We start from the raw sequence: 22,167 nt of genomic DNA on the forward strand, positions 1-22,167 counted from the left end.
TAAAAGTAAAATAAGATCTTCGATTTCACATCATACAATATATATATAAAATGTGTGTTTGTATGTATCTGTGGCTTGGGTCTAAAAGGGCCAATGTCGCTTTTTGGCGAAAATGAAAAAATGAAATGAAATCTTTCAGTTTTACGTCCCACGGTTATACCGGTTAGGCTAAAGGAGAAGGTGATGATGAGTAATGAATGGTGGAATGAAGAAAGTGGGAGGAAACGGGAGAACCCTGAGAAAACCCGGGACCCCAAGCACCAGACATGAACGCTCTACCACTGAGCCACCGCGGCCCCTTTATGCGAATTGGAGTGTGACATCAGCTAATAATAAGCTCGCAGTACCCTGTTACTAAACCTTTCTTTCAGTATGCCACACTCTGGGATTTCACAGAATCTCGCAATGGACGCAGCAATGAGGCATAGTATATCGTGGTAATTGTGGTATCCTTTGCCTGGGAAGCAAGTATTAACACCCCAAACAATGCCGATCCCAAACAAACTTGATCATCACTTTGGTCGCTCAGATTTCTTTTGGTGGTGATACATCGGCACGATACCATTGGTTTGACTAGGTTTTTCCTGGTTTTCTTCACTCCCACAAGGCGAAGGCTGGGATAGTATCTTCGAGAAGGCCAGAGTCATTCCTTCACAAATCCTAGACCCATATAAAAGACTGATATGACCCCGGAGTTAGAAGTCCGAACCCTTCCTTGATCCATTCCATTGCATAAATGCATAAATAAATAAATAAATAGCGATCGCGTACACCGATATACCGCCACCAAAGGAAGACTGTGTTCAACCATGCGTGACCAAAATGATCACGTTTATTTGAGATCAGCATGGGATATTACTACTTGCTTTCCAGGCAAAGCGTAGCACAGTTACCAGGATATATTGCGTCTCACTGCTGCATGCGTTGCGGGAGTCTGTGAAATCCTACAGTATCACATACGGAAAAAAGATGTCGTCCACGTGCAAAACAAGACACCCGTTCACTGCTCGAATGCTGGCCACACAGGTGCATGACCCTGGGTATGAAATTCGTCATATTTCGCGTTTTCTTTTGACCGCACACCATCTTCGTTCCACGTCTTCCCAACCATGCCATCATTTACTAGGGGCAAGTACTATTGCAATGTTGCCACGCGAGTAGTTTAGTAATGGATTTTTGACTACTACACATTACTTCACATTCGGAGGACGTATAAGACAGCAACGGTGTTGAGTTATGAGCTGTACGTTACCACATGATTTACATAGGTATGCAGAATAACAAACATAAAATTTCAGAGCTCTACGATATGTGGAAATGAGTGATGGTAAAGCTTTCTCGCGCACCTATCGTTAGCTGGCAAATTTCAAAGAAATTACACATGTGCAAATTACTCAAAAGTATTGATTTGAGACCCCCGGTTCATATAGGTGAAAATGTTCCAGAGTACTTGTAGAATATCCCCTTCCAAGGAATGCATCGAATTACCAGTCATCCTGTATATATCGGGTGTTCTGAAAATAGCACCCACGGACTACAGAGCACTGTTCTACAAGTAAAAATAAATTATATATATATATACCTTTAGTCCTTGTCTATAGACATGAATTGCACCATGTAGCAACGCCACAGATAAAGAACCACAGAATAGATCTACCAATCCATCAAATAGTTAAATCAATTGTTTCCGAATAGTACCATTTATTAGCGTGACAATCGATGTAACTGTGTGATGACTTCGTAGAGCAATGCTAATGGTTTTAAGTTAATATGCGACGTTGGTACATAGTGAAACTTTCGATTCTCTATAGCAACTGAAAGAGATTCCGGAGGGTATACCAGTATATAATATTTTCACTTTATTTTGACTTGAAGAATAGTGCTCTTTTGTGCATGGGTGCCATTTTTAGAACACCCGATATAATATATAATCTACCCAATTGCTTCCCATTTCTGGGTCAGCGGAGATATTTATTTATTTTTGTGACATAATGGATTCTTCGAATAATATCCATTTGAATAATTTTAAAAGGATTAGTCTCCAACGGAATGCCGAGCGCTAGCAATGCAAATAGACTGTGTAAAATGTTTTGTTTTAAACAGTAGTTTCTTTGTATTAATTTCTACATTCGCATGTTGTATTACATCATTTTTTGAAGTTTAATTTTGTACATTAAGGAAGAACCCTTTCTTTTTCGTGACATAAATTCCCTTAAGTTAAGAACCACTTCCATTGAAGAAATAAAGAAAAATGAGGAAGTAGGCTTCACTTTAAATATTGGTGTAATATGAAGAATGGAATAATAATATATGTTGTTGGTCACATGGTAGGGTGATGATACTCCGTCACATCCGTAATTTTTCCTTTGTGCGGAAAGCAGTAAAAAATTTAATGACAGGCTATAAGATTACCAAGAATTCTAATTAAGTGTAATTCGTAACCAGTGTTGCGATCAGAATATTCATGTCAGTGTTATTTAGCTTTTTTATTGTTATACTTTAACTTCAAGTTGTAAAGAATTAAATAAAGTGTTAATTTGATTATTTTAAATTGCGTAATGTATATAGATGTATACATGTAGTGATGTACAAGTCGATAACCATCTCTAACTTGAGACACAAGTGAGTTGGAAACTAATGACGATAAAATTGTAATATACATACAATTTACTTTCAATATTGATTTCATGGTGTATGCCTAAAATCATAAACTTTCACATTTTCAACCTACGAAGAATTTCTTCGTTCAAATAAATTTCTAGCGCTTGGTGGTCAGCACCAGAAATGGCTATTTTGCAACCTGGGCTCGCATGGGCTCTGGCTCACGTTAGATCAGGTTCAAACTCGAGCTCTAGCTCACGAGGTTGAACTTATCTAATCAACGAGAAATATATTCTCATTTTTCGCTTGTTTGAGCTGCAGTCTGACATAGAGAGATTTCGTAGTACTTCGGGCTAAGGTTTATCCAGCAGTTCTGACCTCGTGAGATTTCCTTTACTAAAATGCTGTATGTCGAAATATATTTTATGTCGTCATAATAAAGGTACTGCAAATAAAATGTTCACAACATTTCCCTTTAATATGTGAGCATTTCATAACAGCCATCCCCCAGCCTGAAAATTGTAAAAATCAAAAAGCGATAACAATGGATTGAATTATCTTTATATTCAAATATTATCGCGTTGGTATACAAAAATATATTCAGGGACCATATTTTAAAGCCTTAGTAACAAGTGCAGAAACGTTATTAAGGGTTGCTGAAGTTTCTTTTCAAAATCGCTAGATTGTATTGGAGTTTATCAAGCCAAGTCAATAGGGTTGTACACAGAACTACAGAAGAATAACTAAAGAAACGCACTGAAAGAATGAAAAGAGCACATGAAACCGCGAAAATGTCTTGTCTGTCTGATTTCAAATTTACCCAAGCATTGAAAAGAGAACAAACATACAAGGAATACAATCTTGTAAAATGCATTTTTTAAAAACTACTACCAAAAGGTGTTTGAAACGTTTTACTTTAAAACCAAAATCAAACTTAAATACAGATGTTAGAAACTTAGACAGAACTTGGGTTTTCCCTCATTGAATCATGTTTCATCAATCCAGTCAATTAAAAGGAATAATTTTCTCGCGACAAATCACTTACATCGGTCTTTTTTTTTTTTTTTTTTTTTTTTTTTTTTTTTTTTTTCCAGTTTCTCCTAGTAACTGATTTGTCCTTGTGCAGTCTTCATTTCCTTAAATCACTACTTACCATGGAAACAGTACAGTTCATCTTGTAATTAATGATTTTATTTTGGAAAAACCAACACACAAATACTTACCTATATCTCTCAGCCTATCAGCGTAGCCTTACTAACTTGGATTTTAAAGGCAATTTTCTTTAATGCTCACAGAACAATACATACTTTCAAACTCTCTAACATCAAAGTATACTTTAGCCTCTAATCTCTCTTATTGAGTGAGTTGAAACGACCTATCAAACAATCTCTTCAGGTGACCTATAGTTACTAATTATAGATCTGATTCGGAAAAGTTCAGAAAGAGTCTGAAACAAAAATCCGCCCTCAGATACACTTTTACTGACAATGAATTGTCAGCTTTCCACAATATGACTATAAGGGTAAGTGTTATTGAGGTTCATCGTGTAATCTTCTTTTCCTGAAGTTTCTGGATAGGTTTTGAGTCCATACTCTGGAGCCATCCAGACTGACTGGAGTTTCTGTAGACCCTGAGGATAACAGTAGATTGTATAATAACCATTAACAAAGAGAGGAAGTGTTGTTTCGTGTAAATCGCCAATCGTTTGTTGTTAAAGGTAGTTGTACGTTTTACACTAATTTTCAGAGATTTGTGGAGACATCCTTCCTGGATGCTCAGTCGTTTACAGTTTTAGTTCTGAGTGAGTGGTAGAGCGTGGAGTGTTTGCTATGTACCATTTCCCGCACCACCATGAAGGTCGAACAAAAATATGTAATTTCTCCATTGAAGGACAGAAGCTGCTCTCCATGCACCATGCGAAAGTACTTGATTCGCACACGTTCCGCGCAGAGGTGCTAACTGTTAACATTCTTTTTCTTCTGAAAGTGTCATTATGTTTATCTACCTCCCTTTCGATTGTTATTTCAATTCTTTTTATAGGATTTTCTGTTTATAAAAAATGAATTAAAGATAATGACCTTATATACTTGTCATCTCACCCAATTTAATGCACAGGAAGATTATCTTTCCTTCTGTTTATAAAAAATTACTTAAGAGAGAATGACTTTCAGTAGGTATCATCTAATCTAATGCACAGAAAGATTGTTATCTTTTTTACTTTTCCTTTCTTATTTAACAACTTCAATGTGCTTTTGTGCGCATAAATCTGGGTTCGATTCTTCATGGCAACACAGAATTTTAGACGTGTCATAATCATATTTTAAATAATCACAAAAGTAGGCAATTGAAGTTTCCCTCAAATTATGTAGTAGTAGAAGTAGACAGTGGTCTTAGGAATTTTCAGGTTTCGAGTCAAAACTCTCTCGATATTTCGGTTATTTAATTTGTGCGTCACATTACAGCAAAAGCTGCCTTGCACTCGAAGTATAGAGAGTCGGGAGCCATCTTTCTGCCGCTTTTTTGATCCCACGCCGAAACCAGTTCTTGTCCTTCAAGGCAAAGGTTTTCTGCACTGTAATTTTCACTTCCTCTTGGTTGCAGAAGCATCGCGAGCGCCGGAAATGAGCGATGGATTGAAAAAAGTAATAATCCCCGAGAGTACGTGGTCTGGATTGTGTGCTCGGTGTTGCTTCAGTTAGTTTTCTTGTGTGTTCTGAATTATTTAAGATCTGTGAAATTTTGTGTTGTCCCGCTGCAGACAGGCTTGCTCACTTTCTGTTGACAAATAGAAGGTACTAGCATCGATTACCCGCTCCGCTGGGTTAAAATAAAAATACAAATCGGAAGTGTCACTGCTCATCTCAGCATCCCGGAAACAATGGATTAGACTAATATCGGCCATCTTCGATCTTATATATATATATATATCCCCTCCCCCTCCTACATGTTGCGGGGCACAGCATCGGAGGTGTCACCATTCATCTCAGCGACCCCGAAAACTATGGATTCGATATGATTTATTTTTTATCAGTTTTATGTATTTCCCATTCCCTCTCCCTAAGTTGCAGCGCTGAATTTGGATGTAAACTGGATCGGAAGTGTCACTGGACTCATCGACCCCGGAAACCATGAACTCGACAATGATATGAGTCATATATATATATATATAAATTTCTCCCCCTCCCCCAAGTTGCGGTGATGAATTTGGATTTAATCAGCATCAGAAATTTCACTGTGCATCTCATGACCGCGAAAACGATTCGACACTGTAGTCCGCGTCACTTGAATTGGCGTGTGACATCAACCAATAAGCTCGCAGTGCCCTGTTACTAAACCTTCAGAGAAGAATCTAATCATTCATAATAGTCCATAAGTACGAACAAAATGAATTATGAATGATTAGATTTCTCCCTGAAGGTTTAGTAACAGGGTACTGCGAGCTTATTATTAGCTGATGTCACACTCCAATTCGCATGAAGGGGCCGCGGTGGCTCAGTGGTAAAACGTTCACCTCTGGTGCTTGGAGTCCCGGGTTCGATCCCAGCCCCCGCCAAGTTAACTTTGTGATGGACAAACACCGTGTGCGTGGGTTTTCCCGTTTCCTCCCACTTTGTCCATTCCGCCATTTCCTTCATTACTCATCATCACCGTCTCTTTTAGCCTAACCGGCATAACCGTCGGACGTAAAACTTAAAGATTTCATTTCATTTTTCACGTATCTGCTTTCGATTTCCAGCCATGTATAAAATCGGTATTTATTTTCGCGTTTCAAAATGGCTGCAAACGGAAAGCTACTGGGTAGAAGTCTCCATGGGCTTGGGCCTAACTTTGTAAATACACTGTACAACGATATTCATTGGACCGTTCTTTCTGGAGAACTTTTAAAACACAACTGTACAATTAAACCTCTAATTGCTGTAAATAAAAGTACAATTTTGCGTTAATTATTAAGTTTCTGTAATTGTGGTTTATTTCGGACTCATTTGATTATTACACACGAGCTCGGACCGGGCTTTGGGCCTAAATGCTAAAACATATTTCGGACTCGGGTCGGGCCTCACATTATAAATTCACTGGCTGGGCCGGGCTTGGGCTAAAAATTCCGGCCCGTTCAGACCTCTACTACTAGATGAATTGTTAACAATACCTCTTGCAAAATAATATTGTTTAGCTCACTCTTGTTCCATAGTTCGATTATCTTTCATCTATTTGAAGATATCACATCATTACTGTAAAATTAACGGTATTTTAATTTGGCAGTGATTATTCCTCTTAACATATATACACGGGAGCGTAACGGTAGAGCGCTTACCTTTGGTAGGAGAGATTCCAGGTTCAATCCCAAATCACGTGCGTTTGTAGTGGACATCACGATGTTCGTGGATTTAGTAGTATAAATGGCAGGGTATTATATGGTAACACAATTTTTTTTCTTGCTTCTTCTCTAGAAGCTTTTATTTTGCAGGAACTTGCCAATTTTTTGTATTCGTTGCATTCTATGATAAATTTTTCCTCACCTCATTTTTGCGTCTATTCATCTGTATTATTCCTACAGAAAATAAAAAGCGTTCTTCATTGTCTCCCTCAGTAGAGAATTAGTTCCAGTACATCACTCTGGTTCATAATAGCTTTGCAGACGAAGATGAGGAGGAGGGAAATCCAAGATAGTATTTTCAGTTTTTGTCGTGTAAATTCTTTTCGTCTGTTGATACATTACCTCCATTAAATATTACTCTAGCAATTTTAAAAATACCTTTGGTTGGCAACTCTTGCATCTCTGTGTTTCAGTCCACAAACCTGAGAGTGCGTGTTAATAGCGAGCGTGAGTTGACACAACAAGCAATTTCCACACGGAATGAATACCTGTTGTACAACGACAAGTTGCTTTGATTGTTACCTATTCGTGCGTGACCTTAGTTGTGGTTGGGATCTGGAAAAGCACTCCAAAAGATATTAGGATGGATCTCTTGGATAAAGGACGTTTATATTATCAAACAATAAATAATTCATAAGTAAATTTGAGGTTTATCATTAAAATTGCTGAAAATTTCATGCAACATGAAGCTCGTAAATTTACTTCTGTTTGCATATTGATGATTGCATCTGTAAATTTTTGTACTAAGAATTATGCAAACGCAATCATACTGCAGTTCCAGTGTTTACCGTATAATACCCTGCTCAGTTCCAGTGTTTACCGTATAATACCCTGCTACTCTTGCTATTAATTGTAAGAAATAAGGTGATATAATGTTATTAGTAATATGCTATTGATGGTAAAAAGAGTATCAATGGTATCTGGCAAGGCTATGATGGAACCATGAACAAAACGTTTCAGGGAGAATAAATTAACTAAATTCCCTTTTCTGCACGACTGTATGACACATGGATATAAGTCATATGTTCTTCCGTCGGGATCGAACCGTGAATCACGTGCTAAGGAAATACGTTATCACTTACAAGCATATGTTCTAGTGAGGGCAGAAAAAATTTAGACCTCTATCCTTCAGTTTTATTCAGCATGTCAAAATTAGCGTTCATGCAAGTTTTTTTAATAACTCGATCGCAGTTGGTTTGGCAGGAAATTCACTGAATCTTGTGACATTCTTTTGTAGTAATATTACTACATCTCGTTTGAACTGTAGTAGGTGGACTTTCTTCTAGCATATCCTATGCTTTGACACAACATATGGAAAGGAAATAATAGAAAGATTTTAAACTTTTCCCAAAATAATCGTATTTGTAATTGGTAACCTATCACTGGAGTACATGCAAAAATCGAGCATGCCTTATTGTGCTGCAAAGACATTCTGTGGGTTTTGTTGGTATGTTGAATTAAACGGCGTGACAAACATCTTGGCATTTGAAGGCGGCGCTCCAAGTTCCCTTTAAACGCTGCTAGCAAATGAGTAGTTAGCGGTATTACAACGTTTATTTTGTACACGTCCACGTCTATCCTCGGTCACCTGATCACGCTGTAGTTTGTCAGCTTAGCCATAGCACACCCCTTTATCACTTGGCAACGTCGCGTCATATCTTGCGTTTTATTCGTTTAGCTGAAATGCCAAGATGTTTGTTACAGGCTTTAGTTTAGTAACCCTTTCAGCACTGAGGCTAGATAAGACATATCTACAGCTTAATCTCGGATCCGAACCACGTGATCTCTCGCCAGGAATCGAATCCGGGTCTCCCACGCCGAAGCCTGTACCCCAAAATAGAGAGATCCATGGGATAACTGTAGGTTTCGTGTTTATAGGTCTAATGTTATCTGATAAAAAGGTATAGAAGATCTGTCCTTAGCTTTCTCCTTGTTGCTTGCGTCGCTTTGAGACTGTGACCGTTGGAGAAAAGTGCTGGGGAGATTTTATATTATTACGAAAATGAAGGTCTTAAGAAGAGCAGCTTTGCATTCAGTTTTGTATGCATCAAATTTTGTTTCAAATTGGGTAATACATTTATAGAAACTTCGAGAATGTTGCAGAAAGTGTACGAGGAATACTGTAAAGTCAGACCCAGTGTTATGAGTGGTTTCAGAGTTCCAAAACAGGAAGAATATTCATCGAAGACCAGGCAAAACCCGAACTGCTATCAACATCATGTGATTACGTTCACGTTTAGAAAGTGCACGATGTTGTACAGAAAAATCTCGTTCGACCGTTCGCTGAACGTAGCAGTAGTCGACGTAGAAATCACTAAATCTCGTCATGTGATTTTAGTTCAAAAACTGAACATAAATAGTGTTGTTGCAGTATTCGTTCCGCAGTTGTCAACAAATGAACAGAAAGAAACCCATATGGAAATTTGTGAAGATTTTTTTTGAATTGTGCAGATAAATACGGTAGCTTCTTAAAACACATCGTAACAAGTAACAAAATTTGGATCTATGACTATAACGTTGAAACAAAAGCACAGCTATTCTAGTATATGGGAAAAATGGTTTAGTATATGGGCATTTCTGATGTTTCAGCAAAAAGCAAGTACGTAACTATGAATATACTGTAAATTTTCATAGGATGTTCTGTTTTTTTTTATGAATATACTGTAAATTTTCATAGGATGTTCTGTTTTTTTATGAATATACTGTAAATTTTCATAGGATGTTCTGTTTTTTATGAATATACTGTAAATTTTCATAGGATGTTCTGTTTTTCTGTTTTTTATGAATATACTGTAAATTTTCATAGGATGTTCTGTTTTTTTTTTATGAATATACTGTAAATTTTCAGTTTTTTTTTTTTTTTTTTAAAGATCTGAAAGCCGGTTGAGTCATATGTAACGTCTAATTAATTTAAAGGTCATTACATCAGTGTGCCGTCCCTTGTTACTGGACGGCAGTTGATACGGAATTAATTCACTTCATTTGTTTATCTAGAGTGCCTGAGTAACCATATGTATATTAGGCTTAAAACCTATGTCTCAAATTTGTCATACTTGTTACACTTCAGGTTAAATTTTGTTTAATTAAAACTGTAAGATGTATATTTTTGGGGGCTATTTGATTCTTTAATAAATGACTAAAACATGTACTCACTTACAATTAATTTTTCTTGCAGTTACAATGGTTTTTTACCAGCTGGAGACAGAGGTCGTAGAAGAAGTAAATTTGTATTATATAAACGACCTGTTTCCAACGGAGTAAAAAGATCGAAGCATTATGTTGTCAAGACGCCACATTCCTCACAGGTATGCTTTTCTATTTATATATTATAATTAATGCAGGGATAAAGTATGGATTAGCTAATGGCGAAACCACGAAGCCAACATTTATTTGCACAATAAATAAATAAATAAACGCGTGTAAGAAGGGGAAAGGAGTAGTAGGAATAATTGAAAGTAAAATTCCGAAATATGGAGACTAACATGGTAAGTCCTACGAGAGCTCCATTCTTTTTAATTTAATTTGTTAAATCTCTCTCTCTCCTTGGAAGAGGTTATTCAGATTTATTACTATCCTTCCCTTGTTTTTCATGGCATATGGGAATCCATCACTTGAACAAAATGTTAAGATTTTGAATCTGAAACGAACTTGATAAATCGCGTTACACGAATCATTATGGGATGACCACATAGTACGTAACCATTGGTTCGTCATTGAAAAGTCTACTTACATTGCAATAATTATATTTTTGTTCACTATACAATGCCGAAATTTTTCGAACTCGGCATTATCTATAAGGTGGAAATACAGATGGTGATCAGAAAAATGGAAACACCTGAACGAAATTGCAACTTAGCAGATTAATATGGTGTCGGGCCACCTTTCGCCTTCATAACAGCCTTGATGCGACGTGGGATGGAGGCATAGTGGTCGTGAATGGTAGCAAGTGGAATTTTACACCATTCCTCGTGCAGGGCATCGGCCAGTTCTGTGTGAGAGGATGGAGGTGGAAATCGTCGCCGGAGTCGTGTTTCCAAGACGGACCACAGATGTTCAATTATGTTGAGATCTGGGGATTGGGCGGGACAGGGGAGGTGTTGAACTTCAAACCACGCTGCAACAAGGCCAGTTGTGTGAATGGGTGCATTATCATCCTGGAAGATGGCGTCATTGTCCGGGAACAACATCCGGACCATAGGATGCAATTGGTCTCCTAAAATTGCGACATAATTGTTGGAAGTGATTCGTCCGCTAAGTGTGACCACAGGACCCAATGAAAACCATGATATGGCGGCCCACAGCATCACCTAGCCGCCGCCATGTTTCACAGTTGGGCGGAGACACTGCAGATCATAAGCTTCTTTGGACGTTCTTCACACGTAAACACGGCCCGTGGTTGGGAATAGTGTGAAGGTTGACTCATCTGACCATATCACACTTTTCCAGTCCTCAACGGTTCAAGTAGCATGGTCGCGGCACCATTTGCGGCGTGGGAAAGCGTTATGGTCTCTGATGAGCGGTTTGGCCCGTGCAACACGACCCCGTAAGTTCATGTCATGTAATTCGCGGCGGACTGTGATTGTCAAAACAGGGTGGGGGAGGTGCTGATTGAGTTCCTCCGTCACTTGCTCCGCAGTGGCACGACGGTTCTGCGTGACAATGCGCTTTAATACCCGGCGTGACCTGTTACTCATGATTTTCTTCCGCCCGCTGTTCCGCTTCCCCGATGTGGTTTTCCCGTGTGTTGTGTAGGCCGTCATCACCTTCGACATTGTCCCACGCGACACACCTAACACAGTAGCCACTGCCGTCACACTCACTCCACATAACCGCGCACTAACAATTTGCTCTCTTTGAAAATCTGAGGTCTCCTATTTTACACTACCTCCGTCTGCTGCAGCCACTGGACACTGCGCCTGACATAGTATGGAGACCGACCTAACACACCACCACCAGCGGTCCGGCGCTGCGGGTGCCACGACACCATTGCCAACAATACATCTGACGTGTTGCCAACTACAGGTGTGTCCATTTTTCTGATCACCATCTGTATGTCTTACATATCTCGAAATTTCTGTGTGGGCATTGATATATTTAGATATTCTAAAGTCGACTAGCACATATCTTCCCTTGAGACGCTCGTTGTGTATTCCTTCTGTATCAGTTACTTCACACAATTTGTTCGATTATTCGAAACGCCAATATTCCCCGTTGGGAACCTTACATATTCCATTGCTGTTATAGACCAAAAATAAATGTATCAGGTCTTAAAGCGGTTTGATGTTATTATTTATAGCCTTATAAAATAGTTAAGCTAAATTAATCAATTTCTAATCCTATTTAGGTCGTGTATAATGTATATTATTTAGAGCTTGTATTTAGGTACCAGTAACATGTCCTTAAAATAACTCAAAAGACTTAGTATCCATTTTGAAGTATATTGAATGTTATTAAAATTGACTTTAGACCTTGATAAAGCATAAATGAAAAGGCAATTGCGCTCTTATTCATTGCATGAGCTTCCATAACATATTTTTTACGCTGTTATCAAATGTGAAACATTGACAGGTAAACAGTTGCTAATAAAGTAGTATCGTTGCTCTTCTTTCAAACGCAGTTGCGGTACTTGTATTATTTTCAAACAGACTGCAAACGTAGTGTGAACATTGTACACTGCATGGCTGTCAAAAAGTAAAAATTGGACTCTCTACTCGATTGTATACCTCTGTAGATTTGTGTGGTCCGGCTTGTACCTATCCATGGGTAAAAAATTGACAGAAATATACGTAATCTGTTTTACCACGTGGTCGACATTTGCCGTAGTTTATCCTCTTACATGTTGCTTTATTATAACATATGATTATACTGTATGAATATGTATATACCTAGGTAGGTTAAGTTTTTTAGGACACGATACACGAAAATCTATTAGCAAGGCATATGCATGGCACCCATTGTAGAATATAGGGTCCCAATCCCAGTACAAATAAGCAGATAACAGGTCCTTTCATTTTTTCATTCATTCTCGTTATCACTGTCTTCCTTTGCCTTGGTGTGTATCTTGGGACATTAAACTTAAAAAAAGTATAGTATAATCATCATTTAAATGCTAACGCATGCCATGCCGTGTGAGAGTTTTCATGTGTCATATTATTCCGCTACCAGTTTCTTGAGGAAAGAAATAACCTCTTCTTGCCTTCATGACTGTGAAAGTTTGTTCTCCCGAAATCTTTCTATTTCTTTTTCCAAAAGTGAAAACTAGGAGTCAGGTCTGGACTAGAGATGGCCAGAACCGGTTCCTGGTGGAACCGGTTTTCGGGTCTGAACGGATCCGGTTCTTCAAGATCCGGTTCCGGAACCGGTTTTTCGGATCCAGGCCTGGAACCGGTTCTTCGGATCCAGGTCTAGAACCGGTTCTTCGGATCCAGGTCTGGAACCGGTTCTGAAAATAGAACCGGTTCCTTGCGGAACCGGTTCCGCTGGAACCGAAACTTTGTTACCATCCCTACGCTAAACGCGAGCTGCTGGCAAGCTGTGAACAGAATGCTAGATGAAATGGTGGAAGCGACAGGAAGGCGCCAGGCGGCGGGAGCTTGTCTCATTTGGCTAAATAAAGTGGGTAACTGGCAAACTCATTGGCTAAACAGGCAAACTGACCAACTCATTTCGCTAAACACCCACTGGTGGACCAAATTTTTTTCTGGGGGCACAAGCGGGTCTGGGCGGGAAAGGCACAAGTGCATGGTCCTCTTTGCATTATTTTTGAAGGTGAACATTGTGCTTCCTTTACGGGTCCTTGGGGGCTTTCAGATCCAGGTCTGGAACCGGTTCCTAAGATCCGGTTCTGGATCCGGATTTTCAGATCCAGATCTGGAACCGATTCCTAAGATCCGGTTCTGGAACCGGATTTTCAGATCCAGATCTGGAACCGGTTCCTAAGATCCGGTTCTGCAACCGGGTTTTCAGATCCAGATCTGGAACCGGTTCTTAAGATCCGGTTCTGGAACCGGGTTTTCGGAGCCAGGTCTGGAACCGGTTCCTAAGATCCGGTTCTGGAACCGGGTTTTCGGCTCCAGGTCCGGAACCGGTTCCAGAACCGGTTCTGAAAACCGGATCTCCGAGAACCGGTTTTTCGCGGAACCGGCTCCGTCGGAACCGGAACTTTGTGGCCATCCCTAGTCTGGACTGTAGGGTGGATGGGCAACAATATCGTTGAAACTGTTTTTTGCTAGGAATATGAGGTCTGACATTGCCATGGAGGAGCACCACGCGCACTACATAACATATTACCACCGATTCAACTTGCCTGCTCAATTTCATCAGTGCTTCACAGTGTACGTCAGCATTAATTGTGCCTCCTGAAGGCAGTGACTGTTTTTGTTTTTTTTAAACATTTCTAACATTCACTAAAACAAGAAGATACACAGAAAAACCTGCGCACACAATGAGCATACAGGTAATTGAGACTAGTTTATCCTGAATGGCTGCCACTCGGCCTGCTAGCAATACACACTGCGCGAGCCGGTACTGCTTTCCAGACGGTCCTCACAGTTTTCCCAAAGTACCCCAGACATGGATTCTCTCAAAATTATAACATAACTAAATGCTTTCTCTGCTTCATGAAGATTGATAGCCCCTTTTCTGGATCAGTTTGTTGGAAACTACCCCTAAATTAGCTTTGTCGAAATCGAAATCTATTCGTAAAGAATAATTAATTACCTAATTCATACCAATAATATTCACAATCATTTTGAACTTCAATCAAAATTATGTGCTTCCGATTATAGGATAGTCTCTAAATATGGATATTCTGTCCAAATGCTAGTTCTAGCCCATTTATTTGTGAAAATTAGACAATAACGGTAGACCAGCAGAATATTTATAAGGTTACCAGATCCTCTTCCCGTGTCTTAAAGAGTATATTTAAAAAATTGAATCTAAAAATGTAGCGTGAAGAGAACACTGAGATTAGGATTCAGAATACCACAAAGTAATAATGTATATATTCACTTTCACATGTTAGGGGCCGCGGTGGCTCAGTGGTAGAGCGTTCACCTCTGGTGCTTGGGGTCCCGGGTTCAAACCCTGCTCCCGCCAAGTGAACCTTGTGGTGGACAAACACCGTGTGCGTGGGTTTTCTCGGGGTTCTCCCGTTTCCTCCCACTTTCTTCATTCCACCATTTCATTCATTTCTCATAATCACCGTCTCCTTTAGCCTAACCGGCATAACCGTGGGACGTAAAACTCAAAAAGCTTTCATTTTATTTCACTTTCACAAGTCAATATTTTTTACAGTATAAGGCTGTCTGACGTAGTGAGGAAGTTAAATCCTCAAAGGCTATAGAATAGTAGTTTTTCTTCTCGAACCACTTAGCTAGGTCAAGATTTTTATAACTAGAAGTGTGTCAATTTTGCCGAGATTCAATTACCACTGCGTTTCCTACGCTAAAACACTTGGAACCTTCAAACCAATTCTGTGCCGCCATTACTGAATTCTTCCACACATATCAGAGATTAATTCTTAATGTTACCATAACAATTAGGATCTAACAGTTATGATTCCGCCAATTAACACTCCTGCTTTATCCATCATTGGTCATACACGTCTCTACAGAATTGTAACATGTTAGTCGCTTTCTACTATCATCAGTTATTCGTACTTCTTCAAGAATATTTTATTCCTTTTATAAACTTCATTTAGACTTACATCGTACATTAACATTCATATCAATAAAAGTAACTCTTTCAGATTATTTTAACAACAGTAAATTCTTCATCATAACCTGTTTTTCATTATGATTGACAAGAAACACAAGATTTACGTAATATGTACTTCATTATTATTAACAAAGAATACACTTAGATTTGCTTACTTTATACTTTTGTACAGTAGTTCTTTGTGATACAGTTACTTGAGCTTGTAAGTGGCGTGATATCCCGATACAAGAAATATTTCCCCAAATTGGAAAATTGGATTAGTTACAGTCTTAAAGGTCTGAGTGTCTCAATTTTCTTTCAATAATGAAGCCATTTAGTGTTAATGTGAACTTTGCTAAATCCTTGTCAACCTGTAACTCTTTTAAGGGTTACAAATGGTGACATTAATCCGTATAAAGTACAGATTACTCAAGAGAAGTGCTTTGGAATGTCAGCAAATTTGTGAAGTAAAGAAGAGTTCTGAAGTATATATATATGTGTGTGTGTATATATATATATATATAAAAGGTTATGCAATACAATGCAGATAAATATAGGGTGAGCGCGATAAATTGGCAAAATTTAGTAAAATAAACATTAACAGAAATGTTATATTTTAAAATAAGTTTAACTAGCTGAAACTTACGTTCTCCTTACAGGAAAAATAGGTTAATGAAGAATATTTCGACCACCATCCTATATGGCTGCAAAGGAGTATATTTTAACATGAGAATTTCCGTTAACCGAACTTTTCATTGTAACTACAGTTTAAATGTGTTTCAAAGCAGAAGCAAAAGAAAAAATGGTTGCTATGAATTCAAGTAACTTGTTATATTGTACCCCGTATGTTGGCATTGAGATGCTGTTGCTATTATAGGGACGTTTTCTCTCGAGGGAACCCTCTCGCGGAAACTAATGTGCTAAAGACTTCAATTTGGCCATGGTTCATTTATGTACTTGGTACATAAAGTGTAAAACTTGGTGCAGCAGTCGAGGAGATTTAGTTAGCCGCTTAACATCGTTACTTTCCATTTTATTTATACGGTTACATAAACATGGCCATTATTTTTAAATTGTTCGAAAAGTTCTCTATTTGTTGCAATAATAGCCTCGATTGAACTTCGAAATTTTGAGCACGCTTTAATGAATTTTACCTTAATCCTTAATTGTGTTTTCAGTTATAGCTTAAAATAAGGTAGTTTAATGGCTTTTGCGAACAAACTCTTCTCATTCTGAAAGAAAACTTCTTTGGGATTTTTCAATTTTGTTAACCCAATTAAGGATTAAGGTAAAATTCATTAAAGCGTGCTCAAAATTTCGAAGTTCAATCGAGGCTATTATTACAACAAATAGAGAACTTTTCGAACAATTTAAAAATAATGGCCATGTTTATGTAACTGTATAAATAAAATGGAAAGTAACGTCTATAATAATTTCGTTGCTTTTTCGAACCGCTTTTACTTTGTCTCCTGTACCATAAACTGGCCTTTTGCCAGAACATATAATCTGTATCTGATATATTCAGCAACAATTTTGCAAACCGTCGAATCCGACACGTTGAGTTCTTTTACTATGGAACGCATTGACTTTCCAGGAATCTTCATTGATGTTTTACTGATTATGTGTACGGTATCTGGACTTCAGATCCTTTTATACTTTAAGCTTTTTCCTTGCTGATTTGTTGACTTTAGGATCAGTATCGAACACTTGGTTCGAACTGTACTTCATTGAAGTACGCAATTTCCTTAGCAATTCGCTGTGCTCACAGTCCATAATTACGCTGCTCTCATACTCCTTCGACATGGTGATTGACTTTTATGTCTGGAGAATAAAAATTAAAAGAAAAAATGTTAAATCAACCCTAGTAACATAGTTTGTTTCAAAATTAATAAGAAACACGTAAATAAGAAGATGCAAACCTATTGCCATTTTATCGCGTGTATTTTTTTTTTTTTTTGTTGTTGTTGTTGTTGTTGTTGTTGTTGTAGACTTGAATATAAAAATATTGTGTGACGTGATTGAAGTTACTGTATAAATACAGTGAAACCCCTCTATGGTTCCGTCGAAAACTATGCAAATTAGAAGGGCATCCAAGATAATGGTGTAGATTTTTATAATAACCATGTTACGTAATCAATATCACTACACTACTACATGAAATCTTCCAGTTTCATATGTCATGGTTTTATCGTGTAGGCTAGAGGAGACGATGATGGTGGGAATGAATGAAATGGTGGAGAAAACGGGAGAATCCCCGAAAAGACACATACACAGTGTTTGTCCACCACAAAGTCAACTTGGCGTGAGCTGGGATCGAACCAGGGATCCCACGCACCAGAAGTGAATACCTACCACTGAGCCACCTCGGTCTTACACTACTATATGCATCATCAATACGCTCACTATATTATGTGCAGAACAGCACTTACATACCGTGTTGCTATTGCTGAATATTTTTACAGTATCTTCATGCAGTAACATATACAGATGGTGATCAGAAAAATGGAAACACCTGTAGTTGGCAACACGTCAGATGTATGGGTTGGCAGTGGTGTCGTGGCGCCCGCAGCGCCGGACCGCTGGTGGTGGTGTGTTAGGTCGGTCTTCATACTACGTCAGGCGCAGTGGAACAGCAGTGTCCAGTGGCTGCAGCAGACGGAGGTAGTGTAAAATGGGAGACCTCTCAGATTTTCAAAGAGGGCAAATTGTTGGTGCGCGGTTATGTGGAGTGAGTGTGACGGTAGTGGCTACTGTGTTAGGTGTGTCGCGTGGGAGAGTGCCGAAGGTGATGACGGCCTACACAACACACGGGAAAACCACATCGGGGAAGCGGAACAGTGGGCGGAAGAAAATCATGAGTGACAGGTCACGCCGGGTATTAAAGCGCATTGTCACGCAGAACCGTCGTGCCACTGCGGAGCAAGTGACGGAGGAACTCAATCAGCACCTCCCCCACCCTGTTTCGACAATCGCAGTCCGCCGCGAATTACATGACATGAACTTACGGGGTCGTGTTGCACGGGCCAAACCGCTCATCAGGGACCATAACGCTTTCGCACGCCGCAAATGGTGCCGCGACCATGCAACTTGGACCGTTGAGAACTGGAAACATGTGATATGGTCGGATGAGTCATACTTCACCCTACTCCCAACCACGGGCCGTGTTTATGAGTGGAGAACGCCCAAAGAAGCTTATGATCTTCAGTGTCTCCGCCCAACTGTGAAACATGGCGGCGGCTCGGTGATCCTGTGGGCCGCCATATCATGGTTTTCATTGGGTCCTGTGGTCACACTTAGCGGACGAATCACTGCCAACGATTATGTCGCAATTTTAGGAGACCACTTGCATCCTATGGTCCGGATGTTCCCGGACAATGACGCCATCTTCCAGGATGATAATGCACCCATTCACACAGCTGGCGTTGTTGCAGCGTGGTTTGAGGAACATCAGGATGAAGTTCAACACCTCCTCTGGCCCGCCCAATCCCCAGATCTCAACATAATTGAACATCTGTGGTCCGTCTTGGAAACACGACTCCGGCGACGATTTCCACCTCCATCCTTTCTCACAGAACTGGCCGATGCCTTGCACGAGGAATGGTGTAAAATTCCACTTGCTAGCATTCACGACCTCTATGCCTTGACACACTTGACACATTTAACACTTGAACAGTAGAACGCACAGTAAGCAAGATACACACACACGAAAACAACATTTAGAGGAGAATGTCAATTTTTGGTGGAAGAGTCAGTTACAACAGCATTTCTCTTCTGTAACTTTTTCTTCGTTCATTCATTTTCAACCAGTTTTCTCACACTAAATATAGCTAGCCACTCGTCCGACACCCTCCACTTGTTCTCAGAATTTCATCGTTATTTTCTCATGAAAATAGGTAATCAGTTCTGCTCCTTACCAATCACCTTTTCTTGGAATTCCAGCTATGTTATCTAGATGCAAGGGAAAGGGTTATCCAGGTTACAGATGTTCCAATACGTAGAAACCAATAGGTTTTTTTCTGGTTCCGAAGGAAAAGTGTCGTTAGAGGAATGTTTCACTGTAGTACTGTGTGAGAAGCTTTAGATGAAGACCATTCCCAAAGATGTTCAAAGCTAACTGATAAGTGTGCGCAGTACTTGAGCCTAAAGCATGGACCCTCATGTGGCTAAATTGGTACAATCCTCATCTTTGGTATGGGAAACTCGGGAGGAAACGCATGTGGTTCGGATCCCAAGTGCTTAAAACTATAGATTCATGTCTTAATGTTGCCCCAGTGCAGAAACAAGTAAAATCTTCACTTTACACACTTACCTTGAAAACTCTTTTATGGTAATTAAATATATCCTGTATTAGAAAGAGTATTGGCTTCACTCGAAAATTAATTGGTATCTCCATAATGTAGAAGGATTTAAAAAGTAAGTGTTATATGGTCGTTCATTGTTCTTTGCTTAAATAGTAAAATTAACTGTCGTATTTTGGCTGCATATCCGTGGAAGCATGAAGATATGAGCATATGTTATTATTTCTGTAAGTTAAACGTTTTCTGTGGAACCGAGGATTTCACTGTAAAAGATGTACAGTGTTGTCTTATTTCCCACAAATAGATAAACGAGTATTATATGCTGAAAAAAAGCGAATGGCAAATGTAGTATAGAATTGTACATTTTTAACAGGGTTGCCAAATGTTTTTTATTGAAAAAAAATGTTTTTTGGGTTTAAACCTTTTTTTTAAAAAAATAAATAATTTGCTCTATGTATTTATATCACATATGGACAGAAATAAATTTGTTTCGCCTTGAAGTTATTGTGCAACAATCGGGTTATGCTGGAAGGAATCCAAACCGCTTCTCGACTTACATCCGAGAGAAATTGTCTTCCATTTAAACTGGAAACCGGGACTAATTGGCCACAAGTGCGATACGTCTGCCGACTCACTCACGGAGGACTCCTGATAAAAATACATTGTACTAATCTTTACATACTTGACAATATAATTGTCATGGGTCATTTCAAAAAGATAAACAGGTGCATAATGAAACCATTATACAGAATTACATATGGACAATTTTAAAATACTGCAGAGTACAGAAGAACTATTTTGGTCTAAGTTTGTTCACTACGACTTTTATTAGTCCAAATTAAAAAAAAAAATACGACGACTTAATTTGCATATCAGTAAGAAAAGTGCGTAAAAATACGAATTAATTGACTCCACTTTGGCTCTGACCCATTTATACATAAATAGATACGAAAGACACTTCTGATTTCATTAAATGCCTCTCATGGGGTTTGTATGACCCCCCCCCCAAAAAAAAAGTGCGGCATTTCGATGTATTTTATCAATAGTAAACATTATTAAAACGAAACAATATTTAGAATTTTTTCTTTGATTGCAATTCCATAACAATAATAATAAACTATAAAAAAAAACACACAAAAGAAACATTCATAAACTTATATATAATCTCTTTAAGTAATGAATGGGGAATTTATGTCTAAATATAATACGAAACGGGAGTGAAACGTGATAACCCACAAATGTGTGCTCATCAAGATTTTACGAACACTTACACTTTTACAAAGATTTTTTTTTTCTTTCTTTCTTTCTTTTTCTTTTTTTTTTTTTTTTTTAACCAGCCAACCCTGATTTTTAAAGAATAAAAATGTCTTCATCTGATTTCGCATTATCTGATTTTTCAAAGGAGATTAGTAACATTGGTATTGTTGATTGTGTCTCTTAAAAGTTGTCCTGAACAGTTACAACCAATTTATCAAGAGGTTTCATTTCAGTATTACAACCCTTGTTCCTAAATACAAAATATTTTCATAGAGAGATTTGATCTTCATGTTAATGGCTTAACCTGGTGAAAAAGGCCACAGAATAGTGGTTGAAACGTTTAGGAAAATTTTTATAGATGTTAGTATGGGTAACACAAATAAATTTGCAATGTTCACTAGTGGCGGAATTGTTGCAATTGCACCAGGTCTATCGGCTCGACATTGGTAAGTCACTCGTATGTTAAATGAAATAGCAACATTACTAATTCAGTAGGCTGTTTTCGTTTGACTTCACCATAACAACACAGAGTTGTCGAGAAATGGATTCCAGATTTCCTCACATAAGAAATGGATTCGGAATTAAGACTATTGGACGTGTTACGCATGAAGAAAAAAAAGAAAGAAGAGGGGAAGGAAAGCCGAGAGGAGCTGATGGAAAGAGATGGTTTATAAGATAAGGTGCAGTGATTGTGATAGGTATTATATTGGTGAAACGGGGAAAAAAAAACTAAAGCAACGGTTAAAACAACACCAAGATGATGATAGATTGGAAAGAGAAAGAAATGCCATTTTTAAACACATAAGGGACACGGGGCATAATATTAGTTGGTGCGAGATTGAAGTGTTAGCACGGGAACAAAGGACGTAAATACGAAAGGAATAGGAGGTCAGGTCCACTTAGTTTTCCAGTGAACCAGGGAGGAAAATGGATCTGCAG

General features: G+C 38.6%; 1 protein-coding gene across 3 annotated transcripts in view; it reads left to right on the forward strand.

Moving 5' to 3' along the window:
• The window catches only part of Pli (E3 ubiquitin-protein ligase pellino), a 221,366-nt gene that overhangs the window by 155,814 nt on the left and 43,385 nt on the right, over positions 1-22,167 (forward strand). For all 3 annotated transcript variants that reach the window (XM_081730255.1, XM_081730254.1, XM_081730256.1), the window contains exon 3: positions 10,152-10,281. In XM_081730255.1, the coding sequence (XP_081586381.1) occupies positions 10,152-10,281 (130 nt within the window). The remainder of the gene's footprint in view (positions 1-10,151; positions 10,282-22,167) is intronic.

Source organism: Thermobia domestica, chromosome 11 (assembly GCF_964235325.1).
Source record: "Thermobia domestica chromosome 11, izTheDome1.hap1.1, whole genome shotgun sequence".
Taxonomy (NCBI): Eukaryota; Metazoa; Arthropoda; class Insecta; order Zygentoma; family Lepismatidae; genus Thermobia; species Thermobia domestica.